At 37.6% G+C, this 26,925-nt stretch overlaps 4 protein-coding genes and 1 non-coding gene across 5 annotated transcripts in view; 1 reads left to right on the forward strand and 4 right to left on the reverse strand.

Annotated features, from left to right (window-relative positions):
* Window positions 1–20,238, forward strand: part of LOC107014318 (protein virilizer homolog) — a 23,192-nt gene extending 2,954 nt beyond the window's left edge. The window contains exons 4-28 of the mRNA XM_015214174.2: window positions 2,626–3,288; window positions 3,437–3,808; window positions 3,908–4,015; window positions 4,129–4,308; window positions 5,386–5,527; window positions 5,643–5,824; window positions 6,100–6,185; window positions 6,265–6,313; window positions 6,549–6,615; window positions 6,737–7,215; window positions 7,293–7,392; window positions 9,399–9,532; window positions 9,937–10,004; window positions 10,104–10,320; window positions 10,450–10,665; window positions 11,138–11,293; window positions 11,407–11,460; window positions 11,596–11,789; window positions 11,905–11,974; window positions 15,324–15,646; window positions 16,850–17,024; window positions 17,106–18,485; window positions 18,577–19,371; window positions 19,607–19,678; window positions 19,889–20,238. Coding sequence (XP_015069660.1) covers window positions 2,626–3,288; window positions 3,437–3,808; window positions 3,908–4,015; window positions 4,129–4,308; window positions 5,386–5,527; window positions 5,643–5,824; window positions 6,100–6,185; window positions 6,265–6,313; window positions 6,549–6,615; window positions 6,737–7,215; window positions 7,293–7,392; window positions 9,399–9,532; window positions 9,937–10,004; window positions 10,104–10,320; window positions 10,450–10,665; window positions 11,138–11,293; window positions 11,407–11,460; window positions 11,596–11,789; window positions 11,905–11,974; window positions 15,324–15,646; window positions 16,850–17,024; window positions 17,106–18,485; window positions 18,577–19,371; window positions 19,607–19,678; window positions 19,889–19,909 — 6,303 coding nt within the window. The 3' untranslated portion in view covers window positions 19,910–20,238. The remainder of the gene's footprint in view (window positions 1–2,625; window positions 3,289–3,436; window positions 3,809–3,907; window positions 4,016–4,128; window positions 4,309–5,385; window positions 5,528–5,642; window positions 5,825–6,099; window positions 6,186–6,264; window positions 6,314–6,548; window positions 6,616–6,736; window positions 7,216–7,292; window positions 7,393–9,398; window positions 9,533–9,936; window positions 10,005–10,103; window positions 10,321–10,449; window positions 10,666–11,137; window positions 11,294–11,406; window positions 11,461–11,595; window positions 11,790–11,904; window positions 11,975–15,323; window positions 15,647–16,849; window positions 17,025–17,105; window positions 18,486–18,576; window positions 19,372–19,606; window positions 19,679–19,888) is intronic.
* Window positions 8,783–8,884, reverse strand: LOC114076612. Its single transcript, XR_003577670.1, has one exon. It is a non-coding gene; the product is annotated as a U6 spliceosomal RNA (small nuclear RNA).
* Window positions 20,239–20,453: 215 nt separating the features above from the next.
* Window positions 20,454–21,521, reverse strand: LOC107014319 (kunitz trypsin inhibitor 2). The gene has a single exon (XM_015214175.2). The coding sequence runs from the start codon at window positions 21,250–21,252 to the stop codon at window positions 20,635–20,637; it is 618 nt and encodes a 205-aa protein (XP_015069661.1). The 5' UTR covers window positions 21,253–21,521; the 3' UTR covers window positions 20,454–20,634.
* Window positions 21,522–22,588: 1,067 nt separating this feature from the next.
* On the reverse strand, window positions 22,589–24,190 carry LOC107013077 (pentatricopeptide repeat-containing protein At2g22410, mitochondrial-like). The gene has a single exon (XM_015213064.2). It carries the CDS (start codon window positions 24,188–24,190, stop codon window positions 22,589–22,591), a length of 1,602 nt encoding a protein of 533 aa, XP_015068550.1.
* Window positions 24,191–24,470: 280 nt separating this feature from the next.
* LOC114076420 lies at window positions 24,471–26,230 on the reverse strand. The gene is made up of 2 exons (XM_027915419.1): window positions 25,047–26,230; window positions 24,471–24,776 (listed from the first exon to the last, which is right to left on the reverse strand). The coding sequence occupies exons 1-2, from the start codon at window positions 26,197–26,199 to the stop codon at window positions 24,664–24,666; spliced, it is 1,266 nt and encodes a 421-aa protein (XP_027771220.1). The 5' UTR covers window positions 26,200–26,230; the 3' UTR covers window positions 24,471–24,663.
* Window positions 26,231–26,925: the final 695 nt, after the last annotated feature.

A 26,925-nucleotide genomic window follows, 5' to 3' on the forward strand; every position in this document is an offset into this window, starting at 1 on the left:
CCCCCCCCCCTTTTTTTTTTTTTAAAACAATTGGTGTTTTTCTAATAGCCGTAGAGATATGGTCTCCCCACACATCACCTTCACTAGACCCCACTTGTGAGATTACACCACTTATGTTGTTGTTGTGTAATAACTGGAGTGTTCGCGATAACTTGCACACGTCTCTACTAATCCGTTATCTCCCACCAACATAGGTATCTAGTCGGTGCCCCAAGGCTCGGAGAAATGGGAAAAATCACCTGGTGTTTTCGTCTCCGCTGGGTTTTGAACGTGAGACCTCAGGATTCTCAATCTGCTTCATTGACCACTAGGCTACACACATCTCTTCCTTTTTAAGATTATTTAACTGTTTTCCCCTTTCTCTTTGAAATAATGAGGATTAGGATGCCTGTATAAATTTGTCATTTAACCGTGTTTATGTAAATGTTTCTCTAGAGTTTGGACACCCGGATAATTTTGGGAGGTCTTAGAGGTTAAATCAGACTCCAGTACAAGATTTTGGATAATAACTTCATACTTGAAGTAGTTTTCAGTGGGATGGTTAAATATTAGATATAGTTCTCTGATGATGTCCAAGTGCACACACTTCGTTTTCCATCTTTACGGGATTGGGACTTTGAGTTTAGTTCTGAGGCACTGAACAACCTCTGGAAATTGGTCAACAATAGTTGAGACATTGCAGAAAGGAGTTAAGAATCAATCACATTTGGTATGTTACTCATGAATCATAATGCTGCTGTTACAGCCTGTCATGAGATCTTATCTTAATTGTAAAGGTCAATAGGTGGTAGTGCTATTTTATGTATCATAGTTTCCCCAAGTTGGCTAATGGAAATACTTATTTATCCTTATAAAGTCAAAGTATGGTTTGCTTTTTCAACTTCTAATGCATCTTTAGAGTTACTGATCTTTGTACTTCTGATAGCTACATTTTCCGCCTAATGAGTTGGTGAATGTGCTGTCAGGGTTAGTTTTCACTAAAACATCTCTTATACAAGCTCTTCTGAAACTCCTCTTGCGCACTAAATAACAATCGCTGCCAGTAATCTTCTTGTGGCTCAGCATCTGTTAAGTTCTATTATTATTATTATTATTTTTTGACGACAACGGAAACCCGCAGCCGCTACCCTTTGGGTGCGCACAGGGTAAAACCTTGCTCCTATGCAATAGTTCGCAAACCACATAGGAGAGGTAATCCGCATTAGGCAAGTCTGGTGCGACGGGCTCGACCCAGAAGGCAAACCCCTTGCTTTCGCTGGCAATGAGTTTCGAACTTGAAACATCCAACATGAAAATCCCAAGCTCAAACCACTGGGCCACCCCGAAGGGTTCTGTTAAGTTCTATTATTGCGACTTTTCTTTTATATCTCTCATTTTATCAATGTGCTCTATACATTTTTTAATAACTTAGAATAGCGCGAGTCTGTGGACATCTTCTGATTTTTAAATTTCACTGATGAAGCACCAAGGGGTGCTAACCCTATAGGCTATAAGACATGATATCCGAAGGATAAAAATAGAAGAAAAAGAGATAAACTGATTTATATGCTTTTTTTTTTATCATAAAAATCTGGTAAAGTAGCTAATTTCAATGAATCTTAGTGTGTCCTACTTTTTTTTTTTTGAGAATGGTAACATGTGATATAAGTAGCACAAGGGCTGTGCTAGAGACATCTAAAAAGATTTCGAAAGAACAAAAAAGCCATAGTTATGTTCTTTCCCCTATTACAAGGATCCTATGATATCTGTCCGACAAGTGTATCTAACATATTTCATGGTTGGTTCATCTGTAAACAAGTATAAATATTGAACAGATGGACTCTGCCTGTTCAAAGGCATTTTACCCAGAAAACATCCTATCTATTTCTATTCAAATAAAGCCCAAACAGATTTGTTGAGAATGTCCTCCATGATTTTCTGTTTCTTTAAATGTGACAGCTGCTTGAAGCAAATAGCAGTTCAAGACATCACCAAGACATAATACCTAGTGACCGAATAAGACACAGGACTTCATTTTTTGTTTAATAAGAGGCAGGCTTAAGTGTCCACTCACAGTGGGGAAATGTGATAGCGGTCTTCTATTTTAGCTCACAGAAATTTTGTTTGTGTTTGGACTAGAAAAGAACTTGTTTTTGTTATGCTATTGTTCTGTTATGTTATATATTTTACGAGTGATTGGATTTGTAATGATTCTAAGTTAATTGTTTTGTGAAACATGAATGGATTTTTAAAAGATCCACCGCGCAAGAAACTAAAGCAGCTTGACTTCAAGAGCTTCCTATCATTTTTTTCCTTTTCCTGTTATTATTACCTGTGAGAGGTGGTTCCATGCTGCTCTCTGATGGAGAAATTTTTTGCATTTTGAGGATCTCCTTGTATTTGCAACAAACTCATGGGGTGCTATGAGTGTCAATGCTATCATATGCAACTAGAAGGTTTATCTATGGTTCATACGTTTACTTCAGTTGGACAAAGCTGATCTTAACTTGTCTTTCTTTCCCTCCTTGAATTTTATCTATGTCTTTATTGTCACACTTTTTGTCCTCCTAAAAGTTTCAAGCAGCAAAGGAAAATGAGAAACTTTAGTATTTTGCTATTCATTAAAAGGAATGATGACTTGTGCAGGCAATTGTTACCAATCATTTGGTTGTACGAGGCAGCTATCGAAGCCTCACCTTGGTTGTATATGGAAACACCACCGAAGATCTTGGCCAATTTAATATAGATGTTGATTTAGATGGCTCTTTGGCTAATACTGTAAGTGTTGTTGAGGGAGACCTTGAAGACCTCCCACCTGCATTGCGTCCAAATAATCTCTCTACTGAGCAAACATTGTCTTCTTTAAAATCATTATCTTTGAAAAGTATTCCTCTGGCTATTCCTCTCGAGCTCAGGCAGTTATTACAACTCACCCTTAGAATGTTGGAATCACCTGAATTTGGAGTCATGAAAAACAAGGTTCTTACTTCCTTATTATCAGTGGCCTCAATCTATGCAACTCCTTGCTTTCCTTCTACAACTACAATGCACGAGCAACTTGGGCTGGATAAGTTGGTTTTTAATCAAGAAGCTCAATTTGCAATTGCTGAAGCCAAAAAAGAGCTTTTGGAGATGTATAATAGCTTTATTTTTCAACCTGGTGACCATTCTGTTGAATTTTCAACTGATGCTATGTTGGTGGAATCTGAGATTGAGGATGCTGCTCCAAAGCAGCTGCTGGACTCCTTAAGCCACTACTTCAAATTTGGTAGTAGTCCTGATGCTGCTTCTCATCGTGAGGTTTCAAAGGTGATTGAATATCTAGCTTGTTAGTTATATCATATCCTCTTTTTAATGTAGCCACAAGTTTTCTGTTTACTTCATTTTCTAGACGTGTCTACAGTTTTCACGTGTAAATGTTGTCATGTATGATTCTGATTCTGATTTCTCTTTTCAGAGAGAGAACATGGTTCTCTGTTTGAGTCTGGCTCTTTTAGTGTCATCTGCAAGAGAAAGCTGCTATCATTTTGTTAATTCTGGTGGCATGGAGCAGCTTGATTATGCCTTTTCTAGTAGCTTGCTGAACTCTAATGCTCTCAAATTGCTGCACCTTGGAGTTATTGAACAGGCAACTCGTCATTCTGTTGGCTGCGAAGGTTTCCTTGGGTGGTGGCCTCGTGAGGGTGAAAATATACCTTCTGGTACTAGTGAGAGATACAATCAGTTGTTGAAGTTATTGTTATTGCACAATCAGAGGCATGATGTAGCCTCTCTTGCCACTTATATACTTCATCGTTTGCGCTTTTATGAAGTTTCCTCCAGATACGAGGTAAATTATTTTGTTAATGCCCTCCTTTATGTCTTGTTGTGCATTTGATAAATATTTTCTCGGAGATGTGAACTTTCTCTGTCTTTTAATTCTCAATAGTGTTCCATATTGTCTGTCCTGGGAGGTCTTTCTGGCTCTGGTCAGGCTACCAGTGCCACATTGGTGGATATACTTGCCAGTGCTAAAAATCTCCTCAAGAACCTTTTGGTCAGTTAAAGTTCCCTTTACATTTGGTGCATCTTGGCTTTCCTGTCATTACCTGTTTATCGTGGTATTATAATTGCTTTGTCATCCATTTTTGTTGACAAGTATTGGTGCAGAAATTAATAAATTCCTCTGGCCCAATTGAAGATCCTTCTCCGGTGGCGTGTGCAAGTAAATCTTTGGTTCTTGGTGACAGTGGGCAATTATTGTATAATTCAACCAGTAACTTGATTACTCAATCAAGTTGTTGCTTTTCTAACAATGACATGGATCAACATTTGCTTTCCCTTCTGAAGGTATATTATAACCAATCTTTAGTAGTCCAGAAGCTTTTTCTTTCCCCTGTCCCCCAACATTTTGGTTATAATTTTCAGTAACACAGAAGAATTTGGTCCACAAAAAAGGCTTTTGACTTCTAGACCAACTCAAATGCTACACAAAAATAGAAAAAAGTAGTGTTTCAAAGTTGACTTCCTTAGATCCATTGCTTCAGTTTGCCACATGTTCTCACTAGCCAATTGCGTAGCGAAAATGTTCATCAATGGATCTGCTGAAAGACGCAAAGGATGATTCCTTTATGCAGTCTTACAGAAAGTAGAACAATTTTTGGATGAATCATTTCTTTTGCTTTCACTGGTCCTGAATGATAAACGGTGATAACTATACATAGGCATTAATCCAGGGTCGCTTTGATCTATTTCGCCTTAACCCTTCATCCCGAAGACAGAATGGCTAGTGGTGTGTGATTCTGTTCATTTCAAGTTGTTCTCACTTACACAAAGAGAGATGTTGGTGTAGTTCTCATACAAATTTGTTCAAACTTTATACTGGTTGGCAATGTAATATAAGCTCTTTGTTTCACTTACGTTATTGGGAATAAAATAATTGCTCTATATTTGATCATCATGGTATCCATTCATTTTTTTTGTTGATGATTGTGGTGTTCGGGCCAATTGTTGGGTACCTCTACTAGTTTCACACCTCCCACCAGCAATAGATTCCCGGTAACTCTGTCCACCAAGGCTAGGACAGATGGGAAGAATCACCTAGTGTTCTTTTGTCTCCACTGAGGTTTGAACCTGCGATCTCAGGGTTCTCGACCACTTCAAGCTTGTATAACAAAAGGATTTTCATTTTCAAAAAAGTGAAGACCTTATAAAAAAAACAGTTGTTAAATTCCTTACAGGAGTTCCCGTATTGAATTCATTCTCAGAGTTATCGTTGGAGCAACTCCTCCGAGATTTATTCCTATGGTCACTCTAATGCCTTTGATTTTCCTGATAGTCTTATTCATTGTTCTTCTTGTTGATAAAACTTTGTATTGAAACTAATTTTGTCAAATCTTTTTTGTTCTTTTTTTTTCTTGTGAGCAGGAAAGGGGTTTTTTCCCTTTGTCTGCTGCTCTATTGTCATCTTCTGCTCTATGGTCTCACGCAGCCTGCACGATAGACTTGTTTGTGGATATTTTATCGTACTTTGAGGCCATTGTTCTTTCTCTTCTTTCTACTCGCTCAGGTTTGGTTTATATTAATGTGATATGTTTGGTTTCCACCTCAGTTCTATGTTAGTGTTACTTGTCACTACAAACACTTCAAAGTTTTTCTGTTATGTATACTATTCCTGTCTTCAGGGTTGATATTTCTTGGTCGTGACCCTGAAGTTGCCACTATAATAATTCATGCCTTAAGGGGTGCTGATACTTGGAAGAAGGAAGAGTCCATTTCCCTTCGACATGCATCTGTCCTAATATCCAAGGGTTACTTTTGTCATCCACGTGATGTTGCTCTGATCATTGAGATGCATTTGAAGGCAGTGAGTTCTGGTTATGTTGAAAATCCATGTCTTCCTTGTTTCTTTGTTCCTTTGAACTTTTCTTTGTTACATAGACACGAAAGATAGCAACGAACCAAACTTTCTCGTGGCATACTTCTCGTATACGGGCTTGTTTTTTGCCCCTTTTCAATGAGATTCATTACTTGATAAAAAACAATTCTCTTCACAGCTATTTGGTTCTGACCTTCAAACTGTGTATATATTTTCTCTCTAGTAATCAACTATATTTCTATTTACTCCTGTACCTGTTGCAGATCACTGCCATAGATCGTTTAGTGACATCAAGTCCAGACTCTGAAGATCTGTTGTGGACGGTATGGCAGCTCTGTAGTCTTTCCAGGTAAGAGCTTGTTTCTGTTTCATGCTAAAGGTTTTCAATCTTTAAGCTTTTTAACTAATGCTATTGAGATGTTCTCCAGATCTGACTGTGGACGCCAAGCTTTGTTGGCTCTGGTTCATTTCCCCGAGGTAATATGCTCTCATTCTGCATCAATCTAATCGAAAGTAGAAGTAATTCAAAGCTTCATGTGTGAGCATTACTGGCTAATGCAGTTACTGCCATCATCCTTATTGATTATAGCTTATCATTTACTGATTCAATTTTAAACACTAGCTGCAGAGTTTCCCTTGTTTCCGATTATATGTATTTGACCATCTCAGGTGTTTTAGATCCATGGTCTGAAATTTCTTTTGTATCATGTAGGCTCTTTCAGCTTTAATTGCGATACTACACTCAGTCAAGGAATTGGATCCAGTTTCCCCAAATAGTGGTACTTCAGAATTCCGTTTGCAGCAATTTCTCCTCAAGAGATGGAATTGATGCTACTTTATGCTGAATACATTCAATTTTTGAAGTCTTTGCATAATGTCTATTAACTTCTTGATTCTTAGGAGCTCCACCTTTGAACCTTGCTATCTTTCACTCTACGGCTGAAATTCTTGAGGTCATTGTTTCGGACTCAAGTGCATCTTCTCTGGGGTCTTGGATTGGACATGCTAAAGAACTTCATAGAGTCTTACATTCCTCCTCCCCAGGATCCAGCAAAAAAGATGCTCCTGCAAGGCTTTTGGACTGGATTGATGCTAGTGTGGTGTACCATAGAAGTGGAGCAATTGGTCTTTTACGCTATACTGCAATTTTAGCTTCTGGTGGGGATGCTCACATGGCCTCAACAAGTGTTTTGGCATCTGATGGCATGGATGTTGATAATGTCATTGGGGATTCTTCCTGCACTGATGGTAATATCATAGAGAATATGCTTGGGAAGCGCATCACTGAGAGGGATTTTCCTGGTGTTGTTCTTCGCGACTCATCCATTGTTCAGCTGACGACAGCATTTCGAATTTTGGCGTTCATTTCTGATAATTCGGTATGGCATTAGTGGTGAATTTTATCATATTACATGTCTCAGTAAAACTCTTGCGTAACATTGTTTGTTGGTTGAAGGCTGTCACTGCTGCTCTTTATGATGAAGGCGCTGTCATGGTTATCCATGCAGTTTTGATCAACTGCAGGCTCATGCTTGAGAGGTCCTCAAACATATATGGTCAGTTTCTCCAACAATCATGTTTGCTTGAATGTCAACATTTAGCTATGATCATCATACACAATAAACTGTTCTTTCCTAACTGTTGACCCCATGTTGGATGTTTGAAGTGTTCATAACATACTATGAATGTGAAGTTCTATCATACAGTGTATCTGAAAGTAAAAGAAAACAAACGCTTAACATATTTTCCGACAATGGAACACTGGTCAAACCCCGGTCAGAAGAACCTATGTCTAAGCAGTGCATAATCTTTTGTTGTAAAATCTGTCATAGCACCACCATTTAGACCTTATTACGTATAAAATAAGTTGATATGCTTTAAAATGTTGTATCAACTTTCCTTAGACAAAAGTTTTTAATGATTTAATCAATTGTAGTATTTGGTGCTTTTGTGTTACTTGGAGTAAGTTCTCTTGTTAATTTTGTCAAAACAGTTAATATATGGATTTCTTTTGGGGGTGAGAATGGTGGCCGAGTTGGGTTGCGTGCATTTCCGTCTTTTGGACTGATGGAAACAAATCCCTCGACATTTTTGCCTTTACTAGGATTTGAACTCTGTAGTATTTGGTGCTTTCTTTGTGTTGCTTGGAATAAGTTCTCTTGTTAATTTTGTCAAAACATTTAAGACGTGAATTTCTTTTGAGGTGACAATGGTGTCTGAGTCGGCTTGCGTGGATTTCCATTTTTTCAACCAACGGAAAAAAATCACCCAATTTTTTGCCTTTACGACAATTTGAATTCTAGTCTACTATGGACCTATGATCCATTCTAGTAGTGGCAAATAGGCGGGTTGGACTGAATTTGGGTGGGTCGAGATGAATAGAATTGAAGTTACTTGGGCTTAAATGGGTTGACTTGAAATAGACTAAAATACAAGTCAAAACCTAACATCGCCTAGTTCATATTAAGTTTTAATTGTTTTTTCTATAAATAAATATTTTTTTCTGGGTACATACAACATAACAAATAAAAAAATGTCTTTGAAGAAAGTAGCTATAGAACACTTTTCCCGATAAAGCATGTGAAGAATGTCTTGTAGGCTTTTGGACTTCGTTTAAGTGACAAGTAGAGCGACTTGTTAGTCAGGTGTCCCAAGTTTGAGCCCTACACCTTTTGAACAAAGCCTGGTATTCAAGTGGAGAAGGGTAAAGGTATGGGTCTATTATCTTGAGTTTTGAAATTCACAATTGGTCCTCTTCTCCTGCGTCCACTTTCCTCACTCAACGCTTGGTTGATCTTTCCAGGGAATTGGGAGTGGATTCGTTCTCCATTATGCCACAAGGAAATGAAAGTGGAACTTGTGGATGCACAGGTTTTCCTAGGATATGGTTTGTGTTTGTTGAAGGGGATGGTGTCCGATAGAGAATTTAGGTCTTTTTTCTTGTCTCAAATGTGACCATTTTTCGTTTTGTCGCGTTTCATCCTCGCACTAGAGCCATTCTTATCTTCTCTATATAGTTCCAAGTTTATCAAACATCCTGAAGGGAACCTTAGGAAATATGGATTTTTAATCTGTTCTTGGAGTCCCTCATCATTATGCAGTGCGCCAGTGCCACATGAACAGGGACCAAACTTCACATGTCAATTAACACAGTGCTCTGAAGCAAGTAGCAACTACTAGATTGCAGTTCCCTAGTTCCATTCCACTATGGCCAGTAAGATCCCCTGGAAACAAAGAGAATTAAATTTCAGATTTGTCATCTCCGCCAACCAAATCACATTAATATGGAAATTATAGGCTGAATAGTAAATTGGCATGGTGTGGAGCTTCTGCTTCTGGCAGATATCTGTCATTTTGACATTAATGCTCTATGGACTTTGTTCTTGCAGAGACTTTTTGGAAAAGCTAACTTAGGTTTTGTTATGAATATTAATAATTTACTTTTATTTAGCTGTGGCATCATATCATCAATTCCTTTCTCTATTTTTGTTTTTTCCTGACTTCATAAAGTATAGGTTGTTCATGACAGTCTTTCATGTTGTTTACACTTTCCCTTGAGCAGATTACCTAGTTGATGAGGGTACAGAATGCAATTCAACTTCAGATTTATTGCTGGAACGTAATCGCGAACAGACCCTCCTTGATTTGCTAATTCCTTCTCTGGTGTTGTTGATTAATCTGTTGCAGAAGCTAAAGGTTTGTAGTGACTATGAAGAAAGTTCTTGCTGTTATATTTTCAAGTTGCTTCTTTCACTGCCAGTCGTCAAATGCTTGATCTTTGCATTATCTCTCCTTCCTCATTGAAATGTAGAGCAGGTTGACCTTCCAAGATAATTTGCCATATTTATGTCCTGAAACAAGATTCTCCATCTTTTATAGACAACCAATGTGGGCTTATGTTAGCGCAAGTTACAAGATGTTCTCCCTAGTAGTTGCTGTCTATTATACTGTTAGATCTAATTCAATGAGCAGTCCCTTTTCTTGCACATCTCTGGTTTGGTGGTTACCATTTAAATTCTCTATGATCAATCTTTTTCCAAGTTCTGCATTGCAGTGCATATTCCTGACAGAGGCAAGTTGTTCTCTTACTCCATTTTTAGGAAGCTAAGGAGCAGCACAGGAATACTAAACTATTAAATGCTCTTCTTCAGCTGCACAGAGAAGTGAGGTAAGGGAAACCTCTTGCAGTTACGTGTAAATACAGCAATTCTTTTCACCTAGTTTGTCTTCCCTTCTTTATTTAACTATTTTTATTCCTCTGTTGCAGTCCAAAGTTAGCTGCCTGTGCAGCCGATATATCCTATCCTTACCCCAGTTTTGCACTTGGGTTTCAAGCGGCTTGCGATCTTCTAGTTTCTGCATTAGCCTGTTGGCCAGTTTATGGTTGGACCCCTGGCCTTTTCAATTTCCTCCTAGATAGTCTTCATGCAACTTCTGTTCTGGCGTTGGGTCCCAAGGAAATCTGTAGTCTGCTTTGCATATTGGTATGTGATGTTTTATAACGCCGTCATCCTTCAGTAGCTAGATTGATATTCAGTTTTTCTAGATTTTTCATGTTTGATGCTAGCTGAAATCTGACTATCTCTTCTCTGGTTCATATATGTACATTCAAGAATGACTTGTTCGCAGAGGAAGGGGTCTGGCTTTGGGAAAATGGAACACCTACATTGAGTGTCCTGAGAACCTTGGCTGTTAGAACACTATTAGGGCCTAAGAAGGAGAAGGAGATTAATTGGTTCTTGCAGACTGGACTACGGGAGAAGCTGCTTGGCCAGTTGAAACCGCACTTGGGCAAAATTGCACAGATTATCCTATGTTGCTCCACCAGTGTAAGTAATTATTCATCAATCCCTAGTTTTCTTCCTATTATCTTCCGATGTTTACATCTGTTTTTAGGGCTTTAATAGGCAGTTTTGGAGAATATTCTCATTTATCCTTGATTTGCAATTTGTCTGATCTAGTGTTATAGCACTTTTATGTTGGAGTGGCAGGGGGTAGCCTCCTCTTCTCTCTTCTCTTTTAATCCTTATTTAGTAAAATATTAGCATATTATCTTATTCCTCAATTTCTACAACTATCTATTGATGTTCATCTAGCTATTTTTCTTTTCTTATTTTCAATTCTGCATTTATTGCTGTTCTTTTGAGCCGAGGGTCTACAGAAAACAACCTCTCTACTCCACAAAGGGGTAGGAGTAAGGTCTCCGTACATCAGATCCTCCCTAGATCCCACTTGTGGGATTACACTAGGTATGCTGTTTGTTGTTGCAATTTGTCTGATGATTAAGGTGCAATTTATCAGACATTGGTGGTCATCCAAGACATGCTGCGCGTTTTCATTATTCGCATTGCATGTATAGGCGGTGATAATGCTTCAGTACTTCTACGGCCAATGGTTTTGTGGATTGGTGATCGTCTTTCTGAAAAATTGCCACCGTCTGATTTGGATGCTTACAAGGTTATATTTACTTTCCATCTTTACATGTGTCATGGTAATGATATTGTTTCTGATTTTTGCATGGTAATTAACTTGAACTTGTTTTCTTATGATTGCTAACTGTTCTCTTTCAGGTCCAGCGACTGCTCTCCTTTCTGTCTCTACTATTAGAGCACGCACATGGAAAGGTGTCTTCATTCACTTATAAATTCAATCTGCTTTACTAGTTTTACACATGTAGTAGTTATTAAGTGTTCACTTAAAAGTTCAATCTGCTACTAAGCTGCTGAATGTTATCTGCTTATCGCATTTTTTGTGCTCAGAGGTTATTCTTGAAGGAGGGTGGCCTTAGGATGCTAATCAAGGCTCTAGAAATGTGTTTAGCTGCTGCTAGCTCGGATGCAAAACAGTTAGCTCAGAAAGGGTTTTCCCTTATTAGTTGGTGTGTGCCTGTATTCAAGTCTATTACACTACTTAGTGAATGCAAAACTCGACAAACCCCGGGAATAGTTGAGAGGTTAGCTACGGTTACTATGGTTCATCAATCTTCTGTAGCTCTTTTTGGTTGTATGGAGTTTCTATGGTTTTCTACTGATGCTTATGTGTCTGGTCTATTTATTGTGGATTTCCAGACACGTCACTGAAGATATGACTGCTGAAGAAAATTGCTTGCTTTTGTCTTTGCTCCTTAAATTTTGCAAGGTATTTCCTTTGCGTTTTCTGTTTTCATTTTTGGCTTAGGTAATATTTATTACTCATGGGTGTCTATGCATCTTCTATGCTTATTTGATATTTGTTTTCTGGAGATCAGTTTAAGATTTTCATTAAGTATCTTGATCAAAAAAGATTTTGGTTATGCTTCTGAAGTTTTGCAGCATTCAGACTTCTCTGGGTTTTGCTTTCTAACTTATGTTGCACTGTCTAATATACTGGTACCTTGGCGTTTTCGTCCTCTTGTTTTTTATTGAGCTGGCTAGGCGCCATCGATTTTACCTTTTATTTCCTTTTGTAATTAGTGCATTATTATATTTGTTCCTTCTTTTTGGTCCTTTTGAAAAAAAAGAAGCATTTTCGTTCTTTAACTAATACTCATAGTATCATTTTTTTTAATGAGATCTTGATTCTCCTATTATGACCCTCTGGGTTTATATTGTGATATACACGGGTCTTTTTGGTTGAAAACTTTCTTATTTTCATTCTCACACAACTCTATTTTTAAACTATCTGCCAACTGATTTTGGTTTTCATATCTTGCGAAACTTGCTCGTAATGGTTGTGTACATCTCGTTTTCTTTATTCCTAAAGGAGGTTGATAGGTAGCTTGGGAAAAAAGAATGTCCAAAGTATAGTTTTTAGCCTGTTAGATTGAAGATGCAAGTTAGAGCAGCAAGTGTTATAGGACGAAGTAAGAAAAATGGTGCACTATGTTTAACTTTATCAATGGATTAATTATACCTTATATTAGGTCTTATTTTATCCCTAGAAAAGGGAGGGATCTAATCCAAGGTTTAACAATTCTTAGATAAGACCCCTAAATGACTAAACTTATCCCCAACCATTTTTCCTAAATTTCATTTGTAATTTAATGTTTTTTATTTATTTATATGCATAGTTGTAAATGTTCTTTTTAATTCTTCAAATTTGTTCAATGTAATTTGATGATTTCACAAACTAATATTTTTTTTCTCCATGTTTGATTTGCTCTATTGGGTTGATTTTTTTTCAGTTTTTTTTTTAAATGTAGTTTGTCGGTTGACCACTTGAACTATTGTTGTTTTTTTTTTTTTTGTAAATCTATGTTAAGTTTAAGGCATACTGACCAACAAAAAAAATAAAAAATAAATCGTGTTGTCAAGGATCTCCGTAGTGGCATACCACACCTCAAAATTAATAATATATATTTTAAATATATTTTAGTATTTTAACTTGAGTAGTTAAATGAAATAGAAAATCCTATAAAAATTCAAGGGTATTATTGTAAAGAAGATTTTTGTAGAGTGTTATCCTCGAATAATTCAAGTTAGAAAATAGCAAACATGGCGACAAAATTATGCTTCTCCTACGTAGTTAGGAGGCACAAAAAAAATATTGTCCGGCAATCATCTATCTTGTCCCAATTACATGAAATAGGATATCCAATAATAACTCTAGGGCATAATAGGAAAGAAACTTTTTGTAGAGTTAAACTAAACACAAGATTAGGTGGGAAGCAATGAACAAAACACTTTATAAAAACTAAGCTATGCAGTACTAATCCACGTGGCGTTATGCATCTTTTTACCAAACGACCCGTTAGTAGTATTTCTCCAACAACAATCTCTTTCCCTTCCCTTTTCTCAATGTGGAGTCGAGTTTTACTCGATTGAGGAGTAGTCTTTGTTCACTTATTTACCTTTGGTGCCATAAAGTTCCTTGATGTATAAAAGGAAGTAGCAAGATACGTACCATGTTCCATGAAAAAGAATATTTAGACGAAATGGATTGGTGTTGAGAGGCTTAAAGAAAAGTTCTCTATCTTATTTAGACTCTTTGTGAACAGAGAAGGTGTGGTCTCTGAAGCTTGGTGGAGTATTCTGTTTTAGAAGGAACTTTAGTGATTGGTAAATTGTAGAAATCAGTCAGCCGTAGCTGCTTTGGAACATTTTTCAAAAAACTACTCACTGGTGTGTCTGGCTAATAGTGAAGGAATTTTACTGTAAGCAGTTGCTGTAATATGTTCCAAAAAAATTTGAGTAATTGGAAGGAGGCATTGACTAGGAAGATGAACATGGAGACTAAAGCACCTTCAGAAATTGCATGTGTTGGATGGATTGCTACAAGAAATACATGTCTAACTAGCGGTCGTCCCAACCTGGAGTTCACCAAATGATACAATTGATGCACATGATGTTTTTTGGAGAACAACGTGATTGATCTTCATATTGGGTTGATTATCCAGGGAGATGGAGAGATAGAGGAGGATGTCACTCACTGAATTGGTGAAGGGTGGATGAAATGGAGGCACGTATTTTGAGTCTTGTATGATGAGACGGTACCACCTAAACTTAAAGGCTAGGTTCTACAAAATGGTTGTTAGACCAACTATTTTGTGGGGGGCGGAGTGTTAACCAGTCAAGAACTGTAATATTCAGAAGATGAAGGTGACGAAGATGAGGATGTTGTGATGGATGTGTGGGTTTATTAGGAAGGATATGATTAAGAATGAGGATACCCGAGACCCGGTGGTAGTTTCTTTGGTGGGAGATATGATGCTAGAAACGAGGTTGAGATGATTCGGGCATGTGATGTGGAGATGCAAGATGCTCCGGTGTGGAGGTGTGAGAGATTGACTAGGGATGGATTCATAGGAGGTAGAGGTAGACCGAAGAAGTATTGGAAAGAAGTGATTAGACAGGACATGACAAAGTTGCAGTTTACCGAGGACACGACCTTAGATAGGAAGGTGTGGAGGATGCAAATTAGTGTAGAAAGTTAATAGGTAGGTGTGCGTCCATGCTAGTTGGTAGGAATGCATTATCTTGGTGCCTCTTAGTGCTATGCTTGTAGTTTCTTAGTCTTTGATTTTGTTGATATCTGTTTTTTTGTGTATAATTCAATTGTAGTATTGTTCTGCTTCTATTTGTTGTTTTTTTACTATCTATTGGCTCTTGTACGTTCATTATGTCTTTTTCTAGTCTGTTTTGGTTTTAAGCTGAGGGAAGGTCTGCGTACATTCTATTCTCCCAATACCTCACTCTATGGGAAATTGGGAGTACAGTGGGTATGTTGTTGTTGTTGTTGGGACTGGTCTCCATCATATCTTAATTCTGTGGGGAACCTTTTTAGTAATTTGGATTTCAGCCCATGTAAAATGTAAATTCGGGTTGTTACTGCCTACTGGTGTCCCGAACCTGGGTTAGTATTTTTTTTGTTCAATTTCTAACTAAGGTTTAAGATGATATGACTCAACAAATAGTTTTCTTTTATTAGATGGAACTTAAGAAGAATATTTCTTTATTTTTTTGCTCATTTGTGAATCTTCTGACATTACTTCTTTCTGCAAATATATCAGGTCCTACCTGTTGGAAAAGAATTGCTTTCATGCCTGTTAGTATTAAGATTATTTTGGTCATCTGCCAAAGGAAAAGATGCTCTGCTCTCACTTTATCTGCATGCTAAGTCCTCTAGCATCGAGGAGCAGGAATCAGAGAAACAATTTGAAAATGGTCTAAACCGTGATTTTTCTCTAGACTGGAAGGAGCATCCTCCATTGCTATGTTGCTGGGAATCTCTGTTAAGGACACCTGCTTCAAAGGATGATCTACCAACTTATGCTGTTCAGGGCATTGGAATATTATCTTCGGGTGCATTATCTTTCTGCATGGATGGTGAAAGGTCTGTTTGTCCATGTTCAATTTTTACATTTTGTATGGTGAGGGACCGCGGGTCTATTGGTTAAGCGTGAGGCTCTGCCTGTTTCTCAGGTGCATGGCAATAGGTCAAGTCCATTCAGATGCATGCCTATCAATTTAATCTTAAATCACATGAAAGGAATTCTGGAAGATCAGCAATCTCTTGGATTCCATCTATAAGACCTAGAGGAAAATGGGGGATGATAAAAGAAAAGAATCTATTTAGTTGATACCAATTAATTAGGATTAGGTTATAGTCATGTTAGTACATTTACGTAGGTACAATATTTGCTATGAAGTCTTTTGTCTTGTTATAGCTTTATTTGCTATTAGAAAATGTTATCTAATGTGGAGAACTCCTAGTGTTAGAGAACTTTTTCCTGGATGTCGTAGGCTGTTTCAAGTTTTAGTTTATATATAGCATTGGACTGAGATGAGTTCAAATGGAGCAACTGGAGAATGATGATCCATCTTGGCTAACCCTAAGTTGATTGAGCTGTAGTTGTTGATGGTGTATGTTAGGATGGATATAACTTGCTACTTAACTGATGTTACATGAACCCCTTAAAATTAACTTTCATGTTTATTTATCATCCCTACTTGACTTCCTCTGATAAGTATTCATTCTTATCATTTGGAAAATTCCTTATGCTAGAACATCAAAGCAAGCATCTTTGCTTAACTGATCTCTATACATGAAAAAGCAACTAAGTCTGAAATGTGCTTTATCTGAATAGGGAGATATTGCTGTATAGATCTAAGAAGTTAGTACTGAGGCAGTCATGTATAACTTAAGACGTAAAACAGAATTGAATAGGTCTAGCAACATTTTTTCTTTGGGTATTGTTCTTGTACTATACATGAATTTAATACCACTTATGTATACACAGTCCCTTGTGATTTTAACTACTGAAAGACATGATAGTCTTCAGATGTGCATTTATTAATATGGGTCGGGCTTATAAGAGTTGTGATTGGATATATTCATGTCCTCATGTTATCTATAAGCAATTTCTGCATGCTAAACATTCTTCTCTACTTTCTATTTCCTGATTGTTATCCTATTTGGAATATTAGTCAAAATCAGCACCATGACCTGTAAAGCTTAACATGAGAAGGCATTGCTAACTAACTTCTCTTGTAATTTGATGTGCACGTTGTTCTTAAACTGTTATTAATTCTTCAGTGTGAACATGGAGAGAGTTACTGCAGTCAAGTACTTCTTCGGGCTTGAAAATGACAATGTTGCAATGGACGGGCTTTATGAAGAGAGCATTGAATCTGTAGAGGAACTTGTTAATTTGTTGAAGGCAAGTGACAGTTCCTTCTTGCCTTTATTGGACAAGATTTCTTTGGATCAGGTATACCTCCAATTTTCCTGTTCTTGGTTCGTTCTCATTGTTGCTTCAAGAAATGTATGTAATTGGATTTTTATTGGACAGATTAAGGAGTCAGCAAGATCATTAATGCTTCTTCTGCATAAACCTACTGGCACAGTTAAGGCAGATGATATAATGAGCAATATTCATTTTCCTTCACCTACTCATTCCTCAAAGATTCACACCATTGAAGATAGTGGTACTGAAAGGATTGAGGATTATGATTTAAATGAATTTGGAGACAAGTTTTCATGGGAGTGCCCTGAAAATTTGCGTGATAGTTTGACACAGACTAGTCTTACTAATAAAAGGAAGATCTCCTCAATGGAAGGGCCAAATAGACGCATCAGGGGAGATAGTGCCTCAACTGAGAATGCCATACCAGGTGCATTCTCACGGGGATCTGTACCTACCATTGTTCCTTCAGGTCCTACTCGTAGGGACACTTTCCGCCAGCGCAAGCCTAACACGAGCAGGCCTCCTTCTATGCATGTGGATGACTATGTTGCAAGGGAAAGAAGTGCAGATGGATCTAATAATCCTAATGTAATAGCAGTCCCACGAATAGGATCTACCAGTGGGAGACCACCGTCTATTCACGTGGATGAATTCATGGCTCGGCAAAGAGAACGCCAAAATCCTCCGGGGATCTTGGTTACTGATTCAGCTGCTGCACAAGAGAAAGCAGCAATACCTGAAAAACAAACAGATGCGGAGAAGTCAAGTAAATCTCATCCCATGAAGTCTGATCCCGACGATGATCTCCAGGGAATTGATATTGTATTTGATGCAGAGGAATCTGAACCTGATGATAAACTGCCTTTTCCTCAGCCAGATGATAATCTACACCAACCTGCACCTGTAGTTGTTGAACAAAACTCTCCTCGGTCAATCGTTGAAGAGACAGAAGGCGAGGTGAATGAAACTAGTCAGTTCTCCCAGCGGGGTACACCTGTTGCCTCAAACGCTGATGAAAATGCCCAAAGTGAATTTTCTTCTAGGATGTCGGTTTCTCGTCCCGATCTGCCGTTGGCTCGAGAACCTAGTATAACTTCGGACAGGAAATTCAGTGATCAGTACGAGGACATGAAAAATTTCCATCCTAAAACTTCCACTATGTTTGCTTCGCCTGCAGCAGCAGTTAGTTCTGGTGTAGGTGCTTCTGCATTTACAAAGGCTTCTTCATCTATACAGGTAGCTGTTGATTCTCGAATGCCACCCAACTTCTATTCTAGACCTACTGGTCAGCAAAGTGGAGTTACTCCCCCAAACATTGGTTCCCAGGGATATTTTGACCCGAAAATGCAGCCACCATTACCTCCAACTCCGCCTCCTGTGACAATGTCATCCTTGTCTCAGAATGCTGATCGCATTTTGAGCCAATCTTCTCCATTTGTTAGCTCTATGATAGATGTCCAACCTCATTTACCACCAGGCTTCCATGTGAGAAGAAGCAATCTTTGTGTTCTATTTTCAGTTATTATTATTATTATTATTATTTATTGGCTTAAAATGGTGTTTTCCTTTGTAATAGGTTCAAGCTGAGTATTTATCAGCTGGTGCTTCAGCCCCTATGACGTCCAGTCCTTTGCCAGATTCAAAGTTCGGTCGGACTTCACTTTCTTCACCTGGGGGACCTGTTAGGCCTCTTCCACCACTTCCTCCAACTCCGCCCCCATATACAATTAGCCTTTCTAATTTATCGTCATTAACGAATATAACTTCCCAGACTCCAGTTTATAATCAAAGTGTTGGAACTAATGAGCTTCAGCAGACCTCCAATGCACATTCAAGTGATGTTCGACCAGGTAATGTTTCAGCATCTGGTCCCATTTTAACAACTTATCCTCCACCTCCATTAGCACCACCCTTGTTATTCAATAGACATGGATCAGTGCCTGTTAGTTTTTATGGAAGCAGTTCAGCTCCATATAACAATGAAAAGCTCCCTAGCATCTCACAACATCTTCCTGCCATTCACTCTATACCATCCGTCACCCAGCTGCAGCCACTCCAGCCCCCTCAACTTCCTCGTCCTCCACAACATGTTAGGCCAATTGTTCCAGCTTCGCCCCAGTCAGAGCAAAGTGTTCCTTTGCTACAAAGCCCCATGCACATGCAAATGCAATCACCACAGATCTTGCATCAACCTCAAGTTTCTCCAGCTCATGTGTACTACCAGACCCAACAGCAGGAGAATTCGTTACAACAGCAACAAATAGAACATCCTCTTTCTCAAGTACCACAGCAGCAAGGTGATATTGTCACCCAGCAACAAGATTCTGGGATGTCATTACAAGATTTTTTTAGATCTCCACAAGCTATTCAGGTACCTAACACTGACTTGCCTGTCATATTGCATTTGTGACATCCAACTCCCGGTAGTTGATGTTATTAGGAGACGGCAAATCATGAAACACTAGAAATAGTTATAGAAGTCCATCAACTAGTTGGATCAACTATGGTGTCTTTATTTTAGTATTTGTGTTAAATTATTAAGTATTCAGTATTAGTTGTATCAGATTTTTATCTAGTTGATTTTGATAATTTACCCATCCTTGCAGTCTCTCTTGAGTGACCGTGACAAACTCTGCCAGCTATTAGAACAACATCCAAAGTTGATGCAGATGCTTCAGGTATGATTGACACCTGCTTATTATGAAGTTAAACACATTCATCTGTTCTTTCTTTTGGGCCACCACTGTGCAATTCACGATTGAGCGTTATTACAATTTTTTTAAATCTTCTTTTTGTATTCATATTCTTCTCCCTTTATTTATATTTTGTTTCACATGGGTAATGGGTCGATATGTGGAAAGTTTCTAATAGTGCTAATGATTTGGCAGGAGAGATTGGGCCATCTCTAAGTGGGATACCAGTGGAATCATCGCTATGTTCTGGCTTCTTGTCTTTATGCCTATAGAATATGTATAAAGAAGCTTTGGAGAAAGAGTGTTCACCCTCTTGTACAGAAAATGTTGTGTTAATGGCACAATCAAATGTTTATAAACCTTTTATGTCATTGTACATTATATTTAGTTTGTTAGCTTGAGATCTTTTTATCAGTTGATATGTTCAACTAAAGTTTTTTGCAGCTAGTGTAGATTATTCTCTATGATGGCATCACGTACATAATTCTTCTTCTTCCACTTTGCCCTATTTTTGCCAAATCAGAATGGATTCTGGTCTCTTCTGATACACAGTTTCTTTATGTGATTTAAGTCTACTTTGCCCTTTTTGATTGCATTATCTAAGCTAATAATCAGCTTAGATAAGTTGAAGTTTCGGCGATTTTGTACAAATAAGTTTCTCTTTCCTTATCTAAGCTTTCATCGTAACAAATCTGCAGAAAGAAAAAATAAAGCATGCACTCTTTGCTTGGGAAATAAGAGACATTTACTGTACAATATGTAGTATTAGAAGCTCATATAAATCAAAAGAGCACAATGCATGAAATTGATAAATTGTTTATTTTTTAACGTTGGAAGCTGATGCTTCTCTTATTACAACTACAATTAATCACAATACCAGACATATTCAAATTTAAATAAGTTACTAAGAGTAGTTTGTTTGTTGAAGACTTAACTAGCCTCTAAGCTTTCTTAAACATGACCTTAAATGGGACATCACTCAAAGCCAAACGTCTAACTCCATCCTGAATGAATATGCCAATATCTCTACAAATGACTTTGCAGAAATCACATACTGTAGGACAATATAGCAGCTTATAATCGCGATCGTATTTCTCAATCTTGAACCAATTACTTATAGTTTCCACACCAGGGTTTCCTTGATTTCCACCAAGCGTAATAAAGTATTGTCCTGTTGTTTCATCAAAGTCATCTAGCTTCCATTGTGTTGTTTGAACACAAATAGAATTTGCTGAAAAAATGATGTTTAAATCAGTCGATTCGCGAATCACACCTTTCTTTGGATCAACGGGTGTGAATGTCAATGGGAGGCCTTGATCAATCTCATTATGTTCTTGGACAACAGCATCAAGTGGACAAATTTTATCACCAATACTGTCCATGGTGAGTCCACCACCTCTGCCACGTACCACCGGTAAAATGTAGTAATCGACGCCTGTACGGAGTATCTTTCCATCAATGTCGACTACTTCCGGTGGGGATTCAGCAGCTGAGGAGAGTAAAGAGTTAAAAGAGATGGCTACAATGAGGAAGGGAAAGAAAAGTTGGTTGATCTTCATTTTGAGGTTTGTTCTTTGGTATGTGGAGTTAATATAATAATAATGTTTGTGAATGGATTGAAGGTTTTGTTGGGGTTTTATAGGTGTGGGGAATTTAAGAAGTGCACATGGCCATGGGATCAAAATATTGAAAGACAATTTTTCTTCTTTGTGTTGTGTTTGACTTTCACATGATCCCAAATTTCTAATTTTAGATCAATATAACTTACTATTCTTTGACAAAACTTTGCTTTACGGCACGTTATGGAAAATTATGCAACTACTTTTTCCCTCTAGCTTCATTTTACTTATAAAATAGCATAATATGGATATTTTTTTGTCCAAGTTTCAACGTTCAAAAGGTCAAACTTTCAACATCATTTATTGGAGTTACATGTTGGCCCCCTAGTTCTGCTACAATTCTACTTATTGACAATTTTATTATTGAGATTAGATCATGCATTAGCTAAGCATGATAATTAAATAATGTGGATAAGATGATGTGGATGCACCTCACATGAAGTGTCAAAGAAAATCTCTTAAAGTATCAATCAAAGAGAAGAAAATGGAAGTTTCTTACTTGTACTGCGGCATAGGGGCTGCTGTAAACTCTAATTTTTGAAAAAGAAAAAAAAAAGAAAAAAATAGAAGAGAAAGAAAGAACAATGATCAGAATCTCCTCTCTGGCAAGATGTAATAGTTTTGTTTCCTTTTACAAATGAACGAGTCAATTTGTGCGTGCCTCGATTAATTCTAGAGTTACCTACTGCCTCTCACTAATACTAGTATCGAGTAAGTCCGTCCACCAAAGTTTGGACATGTCTTGGACATTTGGGGTTGAGTTAGACCTAAATGTCATATCTTTAAATGATATAAGAGCCAGGTCACTTTTCGGGCTCCAATTGATCTTGGGCGTGAAGGGGTTATTAGAGTTCCCACATCGGTTATGACATTTTTATATGGATTTAGGCAATTCTCACCTTATCTAGCTTCTAGAGATGAGTTACACCCAAGTGTCATATCTTTACGAATAGAAATCACCTGCTGATCTGATTATAGTAGTGTTGTCATCAATAATGCCAGAAATACATTGATTGAGTGAAGTCACAGGGTGGAGAAGAAGAGAACATAAAAATCGAAAATTTATAACAACACAAAGTGCAACAAATGTATTTGCACATTGCCAAAGACAATCAATTAACCGAGGAACACTTCCTGCATTGTGTTTATCTACCACAATTAAACAGTGTCTCCCATAGTTAAAAGAACTCGTACCGGAACTTTTTCTTGAAGCTTTTTGTCCTTCGTCATAATCACACCAGAATCCAGGGCAGAAAATTGTATTGCTACCAAAAGACTACAATTCTGCAGGAGTAGCAAAAAGTTTTGATTGCTTTAGAATTGTATCTAACACCCTGTAAATACCATCATAGACATGTTGTCTGGAAGGTTCGGCCATAAATTCATGAAGAATTCCGTTAATTTCAATCCAACTACAACCAGGCTTTTTCTTGATTCTTTGATCTCTCATCATCTTCACAGTCCTGGAAGCATGTTCCAACATATTACCAGAGTTGTACAAATTCCATAGCAGTACATACACCCCGTCATCGTGAGGTTCTAGTTCAAGTGCTTTCCCGGCAGCCATTTCAGCTAATTCCAAATTTCTATTCATGGCAGAAGCACTCAGAAGTGATCTCCATATGACAGCATCTGGTTTCATTGGCATTTGTTGAATTAACCGCACTGCTTCATCCAAATGACCAGCACGACCAAGGAGGTCCACCAGACATCCATAATGTTCTATCTTAGTTGCACAACTAACATCATTCTTCAGCCGGTTGAATAATTCTTTGCCCTCGTTAACTAATCCAGCATGGCTACAAGCAGATAGAACTGAGAGGTAAGTTATCTCATTTGCAGTCACACCAGATTCCAACATCTCATCAAAAAACTCGAGGGCATTTCTTCCTCTACTGTGAAGTGCCAATCCTAAAATCATACTAGTCCACGAGAAAGCATCCTTCTTTATCATTCCCCTAAAAATCATCATAGCAAAATCAAGATCCCCACTTTTAGCATACATATCAATCAGGGCATTATTTACGCCAACATCCATAGCAGAACCAGCTACCTTGTTTACATATCCATGAATAGACCTTCCAAAATCCAGAGCTCCAATATCAGCACAACCAGATAACACAGCAACTATTGTAATTGAGGTCGGGCTATCATCACCTTCCTCCCTCATTCTCTTAAACAGTTCCAATGCCCAAACCGGTTCTTTACCACGTACACATCCCACAATCATCACAGTCCACGAGATGGCATTCCTGTAGGACATTTCCTCAAACAACTTCCAAGCAGACTCGATTTCCCCAGAAACTACAAACCCATTGAGCAAACTAGTCCAAGTAGCTATATCCTTAACATGCATACTATCGAATACACGTCGAGCCAACAAGATTCTCTCCGTGCGGCTATACATATCGATCAGAGCATTACCCACAATAGGTTCAGGTCGATTAAGAAATTTATAGACCATAGCATGCACCGTTTTGCCATTACACAGGTCTCGCGAGCGAGCACAAGCTGAGAGAGCTGCAACTATGGAATGGGAATCAGGTTTTAGAGAAGTTGAAACCAGTAAGCTAGTGAACAGATAAAACGCTTTAGTGGGCTGTTGTAATTGCAAATGCAGAGACAAAAGACAACTCCAGGAGACAATATCTGGTTGGGGAATTTGATCAAACACCTTATGGGCAGCAACTGGTTTGTTCAGTTTGGCATATATGTTAAATAATTTGCAGGCAAAAGATTGATGAGATTGGGTTAAGAGACCCAATGTGATGGACTGAGCATGAATTTGCTTGATCAAATTCTCATGGTTTATACATTTGTCTAGTAGCCGTTTCAAAGTTGTAACATTTACTACCAGTTTCTCACTGTTTTGAAACATCAAATTACCTACACTTCAATACTATGTCCGTTCACTCACAGTTGCATTTTACTAAGCAGAATATTGAGATAATAAAGTTTCGACATTATTATATTAAAGATTTGGAACATTAATATTCTATTAAGATGGAATAATGATTAAGCCTAAAGTATGCTTGGAGGTTGATTAACTATAAATACAACCAACATAAATCCAGTTAGTTTTGTTCTAAAAACTTTGGAACAAAATAAAAACAGCACATCTGACGATGCAAATTTTGAATGGATATCTTCCCCGCCCGTTGCTAAATTTATTTATTATATTGCAATTCATCAACTGAAATGTGCAAATAAAGAAAGAAATAGTTTTTTTTTAAATTCAAAATGCATATAGGAAACAACGTCTATTACAATAGTTAATTATGCCCTCAATCTCCCAGAGATAACAAATTGAAGTCCTCTTTGAAGATAGTGAAGGGCAGAAAGCCATGTTTATTACACTATTTCTTCTTCTCCTCCTTCTCCTGCCGCTGCTTCTTCTTCTTGTTCTCCCTCTGACGACGATGATGATGATGATTCAGATGAACTTTCTTCTTGGAAGGGAATATCTGGGCAAAGTTGTATACAAAATTTGATAAGAATTAGAAATGATTAAGACTTTTTTCAAGTAAAAAATCAGACCTACAAATTAGGAAACACCACCAAAGTCGAACAAAGAAGGCACGCAATGTGTCTATGTAAATGTCCATTTATCTCAGTTGACATGTTTTTAACTTTTAAATATAAATTTTAAAGGAATACTGAATCCTGACTTTAAGTCTCATTTAAGGCATCACAAAGAACTAAAATATAAAATTTCAGCGGAAACAAACTGGTACCTTCGATGATAAATCTTCTGATGTCATCCAAATTTGCATCGATAAGCTCCTGATCATCAGCATCTATATTATCGGAGGGTGTGTGATGGGCACTGGCTAACGTTGGATGGAAGTAATACATTAGAGAATTAACTCCGTGCAACACTGTAGCATGTTCGTACCCATTGATATTAGTATTATGCTCGTATAGATCATAATTCAGTGTCAAGGGACGTTGTACCAGAAAAGACACATGCTTGTTTTCGATCCATAATGGGAAGCCATGAATAAAGACTCGCGGACCTAAAATAAAGTTGGCAAATTTGTGGGAAACCGTCCAACGTCTCTTTGTACTGCCATAAGTAGCAATGACTATGTGCATTCTGTAAGCGCATACAAGGGTAAGTAAACCTTGCGCCTTCCCTAGCCATATACTCGGACCAATCAAAATTTTACCATAGGTGTGATCAAAATTATCAAGAAACTCAGGACGGTCAATTAGTATAGCCTCTTCTTTGTTCGTATCAAAAGCTAAAACACTACCGTCCGTTCTAAGGAAATACAGAGAACCGCGCCAATAAACAGCTCGACTACCATAAGCTAAAGATCGGACATTATTGGTTCTCAGTTGGATTTCTCGCCACAAGCCAGGTTGCTCCGATGAAAGTAGGTGAAATTTGTATAACCTGTTGGAATTTTCAAAAAAGCTACTGACGGTTACCAATTTGTATTGATCTGGATTCGGGTAATCAACCGCTAGACCTATTTTTCCTATACCATTTGGATAGCGCATTGGGTATGGTATCAATTGGTGCTCTCCAGTCACGGGATTAAAAACACAGTAACGACTAACTTGTTCAAAGTCAATGAGAATGAGACCATTACATGAGGCCAATATATCCATATAATCAGGTATACTCGACTCAGATTGAGTGATTGGGTTTAAGGAGATTTTTTCGAATCTTCTTCGTGCTCCTCCATCATATTCTGTATAGATGAGTTGTGTAGAAGTGTTTTTATGACGTTGGAGCAATAATTGGGCAAACTCAGAATTAGAAATCATACTTTTAAAATTCTGGTTTAAAAGTTTACATTGAACCACACAATTCAAGGGCAAGCGGGAGAAGATTTCCCCAAAGACATCTACCTTAGATTCCATAACATTATCTGCCATTTTATTCTTCTAAGCTATTTTTGTTACGTTGGAACTTTTTGTTTAAAAGAAAAGAGTCCTATTTATATAATACAACCGTTACTACAACTAAATGGTGTGTCTTTTAGACGAAAAAATGTAATTTAAATGAAAGGATCTGTTGTTTCGTTCTTCTATGAAAGGATGTGTTGTTTCATTCAATTTGGCTAAAAACAACTCCAACGTAACTTTTACAGTGAACAAGAATGAATATCCTGTACAACAACCGTCTACAAAAACTCTCGTTCTTCTCGGAACTCGTGTGATCAAGTTTAAATTAAAACACAATTAAACAACACAACTTTTGATGATCAAAATTGATAGAATGTAAGACTGCCCTAATAAGAAACTAGGAAGGTTGATTTTTGTTATTTACCACATAATACCACATGATCTCTGTTCAGGTTGTGAACTAGTTCCTGAGTAATCTTGACATTATCAGAAATAGGTTTACCTTTGGAAAAAAACGAACCCGATTTGGGGAAATAATCTTGTTTATTTTCTTGGAGAGCAAGCAATTTAGAAATGATCTGAGAAATAAAGATACTAAACTATGGGCCTAAAATCAGGAGTGTATCTCATTTTCTTTTCTTTTTTATTTTAAATTTAGCCAATTTACAACATATGTCTATGCATCTAGTTATAATCTGAAAGTTGCGGAGTTATATCACTTATCGACTTATGAATAATTTGAGTGTTAGCATTTCA

Source organism: Solanum pennellii, chromosome 3 (assembly GCF_001406875.1).
Source record: "Solanum pennellii chromosome 3, SPENNV200".
NCBI classification, from domain to species: Eukaryota; Viridiplantae; Streptophyta; class Magnoliopsida; order Solanales; family Solanaceae; genus Solanum; species Solanum pennellii.

What these genes read in the sequence shown, in the direction of transcription:
- LOC114076420 (XM_027915419.1), bottom strand. Translation starts at nt 26,199, where the DNA reads ATGGCAGATAATGTTATGGAATCTAAGGTAGATGTCTTTGGGGAAATC. An exon ending in CAGAAGATTTATCATCGAAG is followed by an intron (nt 24,777 to 25,046) that starts GTACCAGTTTGT and finishes AACTTTGCCCAG; the next exon opens with ATATTCCCTTCCAAGAAGAA.
- LOC107014319 (XM_015214175.2), bottom strand. Translation starts at nt 21,252, where the DNA reads ATGAAGATCAACCAACTTTTCTTTCCCTTCCTCATTGTAGCCATCTCT.
- LOC107013077 (XM_015213064.2), bottom strand. Translation starts at nt 24,190, where the DNA reads ATGTTTCAAAACAGTGAGAAACTGGTAGTAAATGTTACAACTTTGAAA.